Below are 7,421 nucleotides of genomic sequence, written 5' to 3'. Positions count from 1 at the left end.
CTACTTAAAAGGTTATTTTAGACTTTCATAGTTTATGAATTCAAAAATGAACTTGAGTGACCATTTAAACACAAAAGTGAAAGTTTGGGGGGGGGGGGGGGGGGGGGGGGGGGGGTTGGTGCCAAAAACACTAAATTAAAAACAATAAATGGTTATGAACTATATTTTGCAAACATATTTTTCATGAAGTTACCAAAAATTATAATAAAATAAGTTTCTAAAATTGGTAGGCCTGACAAACAATAATGAAGATTGGGGGCTTATTTTGTATTGTTTTGTTTTTTATATATTCTACGTTAGGAAAAATTAGAAAGGGCATTTTGGGAACAAAAGCATCAAAATATCGATGTTTTTTCATATTTTAATATTTGGGAAAACAAATTGTATTTTGTTATGGGCATCACTCACGTGGGTAGTCCCTATAGATTTTAATCAATGTGTCCCTCACTTTCAATGGCTTAGAATTAATGGAATTACAAATACATCTAATTATTCGTTTTCAATATTATTATGTTTTCTGTGGACTAAAAGATATACTATTATTTTTTGCAATAGCTTGTAAATTTTGAAAGGTTTTTGCTTCTAAATGACTCTTGATCAATATCTCCATTAATTACTTCTCTTATTCCAAGTAAATTTAATCACTTCAAGATATAAACTGAATCATTTGTTTTAATTTCCAAATGCATGCATTAATTACAGCTATGAATCTACGATTTATTTTTGGAAACCGTTGAGAGTGCTTTCGTCAAGTAGCTTGTGACAAATTTACAAAAATCGATTAGAATACATACAGGAATATCACACAACTCCTCTAACACTAAAACTATTAGGTGTGGAAAATATGTTATTACATGTTACTATACCCAAAAGGTGTCATGTCAGCATCCTACTGATAGATGAGTGTTATAACACCCAAGCTGAAAATAAACAACATCTAATAACATGTGATAACACCAATTTTTTTTTTTTTTTTTTTTGATGTTTTTTTTTCTATATTTAAAATAAAAATATGCATTTATTATTTTATTTTTGCGATAATTGATTTCACAATCAAATTGAATTCAATATATATCGATTGAAGGCAAACGGGCAACAAGCTGCGCCGCTAGCCCTTTTTGGATGGCAAAACCAATTCTTTTGAAAACAACATTTGTGGATCTAGGAGATATGACATTAGAATGCATGACCCGTTGGACTCTGTTAATGAGCTCCACCGCCTCTAGTGCGAGAAAACCAAATGTATCGAATGTAAAAGGAACAAACACATGTTGATTTTCTCTACATGCATTGTCGTGCTTTACCACTTTTCACGCAACGGCTTTCAAAGCGGCATGTCCAGCTGCGAAACCTCCGCTCCCTAAACCAACGAGAGGAGATACACCAGTAAGATCCACGCACACATGCTTCCCTCCTATTCATCCAAATACCAAAATGTCAGCCAATCTAAGTGTGGACCTGCCATCCTGCGGGACCGTCAAAAAGTTCACTGGCGTTTCTTTCTTCACAGATATAGCAGCATGCCGACAAGCATCAAAGAGAACATCCCGAACCACTGTTTTTTTTATTTATTTATATTTGAAAAGTAAATATAAAATTTTAATAAAACTTAAATTAAAAACAACATTAAAAAAATTACAACAAAACACAAAAACATTTAAAAAAAATTTTAAAAAAATGATAATACCTACTTTTTTTGGCCTAAAACTATTCATCTTCATTTTTGTAACCAAAAAAGATGTAATCCACAAAGTCTTCACGAAATTGCTTGTGTTTTCGCTAATCTTGAATATCAACCACTCTATGTAAATATTCCATGTCGCTGGTCGAAATTGCACATGTCTTGGCTTCGTAGGCGAATATGTTGCAATATTATGTCATTTATCTTCGACAACCATATTATGCATTATGATACATGCATACATGATATATCGTAGCGTATCTAACTCATAAGGTCTCGCTGCATGTTCAACTATGTGTCATTTTGATTTCAAAACCCCAAAAGCACGTTCAACGTCCTTACGTGTTCCTTCTTGTTGTCTCTTGAAATATTTGTTCCTTGGATCTATTGGGTGTCGAAACGCCTTCACAAACGTGAAATATTGTGGATATATTCCGTCTGTAAGGTAATACCCAAACTTATATTCGTTTGCATTCATTATGAATGGAGCATTCGGGGCTTTTCCTGACAAAAGATCGTTAAATATTGGTGATTGATCGAAAACATTAACGTCGTTGTTAGAACCCGCAACCCCGAATAAGGCATGCCAAATCCATAAATCTTGTGAAGCAACAGTCTCTATGACCAACGAAGGCGCTCCATGATGATCGCTCGAATACTGGCCTTTCCACGCCACGGGGTAATTTCTCAATATCCAGTATGTGCAGTCAATGCTCCCAAGCATACCCGGAAAACCATGTCTTTCTTCATGCGCCGCATATACTTGTTGCATATTATGCAGCGAAGGTTTGCGCAAGTATTGGTTATTGAAGGTTTCAACAACACCTCTTGCCAATAAATACAAACTTTCTCGTGCGGTCCTCTCAGATATTCTCATATAATCGTCAACAGAATCTGGCAACTCCCCCATTGCCATAAGTTTTATTGTAGCAACACATTTTTACAACCCTGTGAAATCTCGTTTGCCTCTAGCATCATATCTCATTTGGAAAAATTCATACCTAAATAAATATTAAATATGTAAAAATTGTATTTATTTTATCTAAAAGTGAGATTTTGTAAATTATAAAAATTGAAACAAACAATACCTAAATAAATATTAAACATGTAAAAATTATATTTATTTTATCTAAAATAAACATTTTATAATTTATAAAAGTTGAAACAAACGATACCTTTCTTCTATAGCATTGACTATCATTTCAAAGACATTTTTTCACAAACGGAATCTTCTTTTGAAAACGCTTGGTTGGTAGACACAATTTTCGGCAAACTAATTGTTAACTAGTCGTCTATGTTCTTCCTCACGATCTCTATTTAACGTCGCACATCGCATGAGTAGTGGAGCTGGATTTGGCCGTAGTAGGTTGTCTTTATAATACCGGTACATCATACTCACGTACAAATCATCTTTGTCGTTACTATCGTTGTACAGATGAGCCGGATCAAAACGATTCATATTTTGGGTTTGAAATATTGAAAGAATTATGTAGTTGAGACAAATTAATGTTTTTTGTATTTAAAAATGATATAAGTTGTATGTATTTATAGTGTATTTTTTTTAATAAGTTACCGTTTGAGAAAATGGTCGAAATTGTGACCGTTTGCAACGCCGGTTGTAGTGATAACATATAGTAAGGTAACACCTAATAACGGCTAGGTTGAGCGGTGTTTCACTCGTTATGGCGCTATTATTACCGTGCCAAATCAGATAACGTGGGTTGCCCGTTGCCCACAGGTTGAGCGGTGTTTCATCAGTTATGGCGCCATTATTACCGTGTCAAATTAGATAACGTGGGTTGCCCGTTGCCCACACCTGACTCTCTAATGGATTTTATCTTCCTTTTGAAAGCAACCTTTTATGAGCAAACGTATTTAAATACTAATAAATTAATATCTTATTTTATTTCCGGATAACAAAATGGCTCATAAAAAGCATGGTTTCGTATACAAATGTTTGCATATCAACGCACCCACTAAGGATTCAAATAAATCTTAAACTAATATATATATATATATATATATATATATATATATATATATATATATATATATATATATATATATATATATATAGAGAGAGAGAGAGAGAGAGAGAGACAGACAGACAGAGAGAGAGTCAAGATCAAATAAAAAGAAATTTTTGGTAAGAAGGTCAGAAGTTTTTTTTCTACATATTTTTTTCCCAAATAAACAAAATGAATCATTAGTCATTTGTAAGATGATTCACAAGAAAAAATTCTCAAAAAAACATTTCGATGATTTATTTATACAATGATTTTGTTGTTATTCACTAAAATTATCATAAAAATTAATTTTTTCTTAATTACGTAAAACTAAATCATAAAGATGTTTTTTTGAGAATTTTTTCTTGTGAATCATCTTACAAATGAATCATCTAATGATTCATTTATTTTGTTCATCAAAAAAATATGTAGAAAAAAAACTTCTAACCATCTACAAAAAAAAAATTCTTACCGAATATATATATATATATATATATATATATATATATATATATATATATATATATATATATATATATATATATATATATAAAAGGACAGAGACTCACTAACTTTTTAAAAAATCAATAGAATTATTTTTTCAACCTTAATTTTACAGTTTATCTTCATTCGAAAAAAATATTTGAAAATATAGGATGAATCATTTTTCACCATTTTTCCATATTGATATTCGAAGAAAAAACGTTTTTTTTCAAATAAAGTGCATGTGACGCCAATGTTATAATTTTTTTTTTTAAAATACCGACATTTAAAGTTGTTAAAATTTGATGAATTTATAAATTTTTATTTATTTATTGCGATAGATAAACTCTCTAAAATGAAAGTTGAAAAAGCAATTATAATGATACTAAAATGTTAATGATCCTATTCGATCCAACCTATATATATATATATATATATATATATATATATATATATATATATATATATATATATATATATATATATATATATATATATATATATATATATATATATATATATATATATATATATATATATAGAGAGAGAGAGAGAGAGACTATTTGAATCACAAAGTTTTTTTATTATTATTTCATCATTTTTACAAACTTTAGTTTAGAGTTTATTTTGAATTTATAAAAAAAAAAAATACATATCGAAAAATATGTAAGTTAATCATGTTTAACTGATTTCTGTATATATGTTCGAAAAAAAAAAAAGTTTACGAAAAAATTCCACCATATACACATATCACTTAAAAAAACTAAACTTTTTGAACAAAGAAATACAACGAATCACATTCTATAGCAACCTCTTAGCCAAGTAAAACATATTTCTACAAAATATCAGAAAAAATGATAAAAAGTGTGCATATATGCACAACCTTAAATGAATATTAACTTTTAATCATCTTTTAAATCTTATCTTGTAACAAAAAAAATTACTTAAAATATATAAATTCATGATTTATTAACGTCTTTAAATATTGGAATTCGAAAAAACAATTTTTTTACATAAATTGTGCACTATATGCACATATACACGTATTAAACTATACATATATGCATACGTATGTATGTGCATATTAATGTAGAAATAAAAAACAATTTAATAAATTAAAACATTATAAAAGTTTATTTGTTGAAAAAAATCAAAACAAACATTTTTCGATTTACGTGTGTATGGTGCACAATTTATGTTATATGCAAAATAAATAAATAAATAAATAAAATATTAGTATGGATAGAGGTTAAAAATTGATGAATTTTTATACTTTTAGTTATTTTTAGATAAAAATAAGAACAAAAAAAATCCAAAAGATATGCATATGATGCATATTTTATGAAATTTTGTTCAAGCATCAATATGGAAAATGTTAGAAATGATAAATTTAGATATTATTACTTATCTTTTTCGATATAATATAAACTTTAAAAATAGGGTTGAAGAAGTGATTTTAATGATGATAAAAAGTTAGCGATGTGAATGGATCCAACTCAAATATATATATATATATATATATATATATATATATATATATATATATATATATATATATATATATATATATATATATATATATATATATATATATATATATATAGAGAGAGAGAGAGAGAGAGAGAGAGAGAAATTCAAATAGGCTCGCTAACTTTTCTAAAAATCAATAGAGTCATTTTTCAATTTCAAGTTTACAATTTACCTTCATTCTAAAAAAAAAATTCTAAAAATATTTGATAAATCATTTTTTACATTTTTCCATATTGATATTCAAAGAAAAAAGACATTTTTCCAAAAAATGTGCATGTGATGCAAATGTTATAGTTTTTTTTTTTTTTTTTTTTCAAATATCAATATAGAAAGTGGTTAAAAATTCATGAATTTATATATTTTTACTTATTCATTTCAATATAAGATAAGCTCTCTAAAATTAAAGTTGAAAAGGCAGTCATAACGATCCGAAAATGTTAATGATCATACTTGATTCAACTGAGTTTTATGAAAACGTTTTGTGCAGTTTGTAAAACCCATAAAATCCGATATTTTCAATAGACAATTTTTTATACTAAAGTGTGAAGATCCATAGGTTTATGCATGAATGATTTCAAAATGTGTATAAATGAGAAGTTTTGCATTATAGCTATTGAAAATACAAGTGAATGGTGTTGATTTCCTCGAAAAACCCGATGTTTTCCGATAATATAATATAATTAATTCGGATTGTTAGACCGTCACAATGAATGATTTTGAACTCCCTTGATTCCTTAGATAGCATTGGATTTATTTATGTGAGTCGTTATAACCATGCATGATAATGACTAGGTCGTCTGTCTTGGCATTCTAGTGAACGCCAGAATTGATCTTAAGATTTTGTCACCCTAGATTGGCCGAGTCTAACTGTAGCGAACAGTTGAGGTGTGGAGGAGTCACCCCCGTATAGATCTATATACAAACTCTCGCTCTCCCTCCAGGAGACCTTGATTATAACTACAGACTACGACCGATACTTATTGGTGTCGCCCGTTATTACTCACTTAATCCAAATGAATTTGATTAACCTTAATTAACGATCTGATTTTTGTTTACTTGAATAGTCGATAAGCCTAACAGATGAGGAGAAGAAGACCACGAGGTCCTACTAATCGCGTTTGTTATATAAGGTTGTCGAGTATACGAAGAACACGTAGGCCCATTTCGCATATGATTTACTTGGACCTTACTAGCAACGCTAATGGGCCACTAAGACCCAATAGCACGTAAAAGCCATTGAGGGTCCCTTAAGCATGTAATTGGGTCATAGGAGGCCCAATAAACATTTATTATTATTGGTAGGCCCAAAAGTCATGTTAATGGGTCACGAAGGCCCAATAAGTATGATTAGAATATTTCAAGCCCAACAATTTGAATATTTTACTTTTTTTATGTATAGTATAATTGTTGGAAGTTTGATTGAACAATTGTTAAATTGCAAAGGCACGAAGCTTGTCGATTGTTTATAACGATATTTGAAAATATATGTATATTCTTCATTCTATTTTCATAAGTTATAACATGGTATTTTTGACCCAAATATCTTAGTAATAAAATAATTGACTAAAAAATATTGGTTTGACCTATTCAGCCTTTCTTTAATAAAAATGACAATCTTAGTCCCTTTTTATTAAAAAAAATGATATTCTAGACCCTTAAACTAATTTCTTGACATTTTCAGCCCATAGACTTATTTAAATAATGTTTTTAGCCTAAAATTT

General features: G+C 29.0%; 1 protein-coding gene across 1 annotated transcript; it reads right to left on the bottom strand.

Moving 5' to 3' along the window:
* Positions 1-1,979: 1,979 nt before the first annotated feature.
* On the bottom strand, positions 1,980-2,591 carry LOC145007467 (uncharacterized). Its single transcript, XM_078966400.1, has one exon. It carries the CDS (start codon positions 2,589-2,591, stop codon positions 1,980-1,982), a length of 612 nt encoding a protein of 203 aa, XP_078822526.1.
* Between the last annotated feature and the right edge of the window lie 4,830 nt (positions 2,592-7,421).

This window comes from Lactuca saligna, chromosome 7, assembly GCF_052625555.1.
Source record: "Lactuca saligna cultivar CGN05327 chromosome 7, ASM5262555v1, whole genome shotgun sequence".
NCBI lineage: Eukaryota > Viridiplantae > Streptophyta > Magnoliopsida > Asterales > Asteraceae > Lactuca > Lactuca saligna.
Note: the sequence above shows the minus strand (reverse complement) of the source record. Positions and strands in the feature narration are given on the sequence as shown.

Coding starts and splice junctions, on each gene's coding strand:
- LOC145007467 (XM_078966400.1), bottom strand. CDS start 2,591: ATGGGGGAGTTGCCAGATTCTGTTGACGATTATATGAGAATATCTGAG.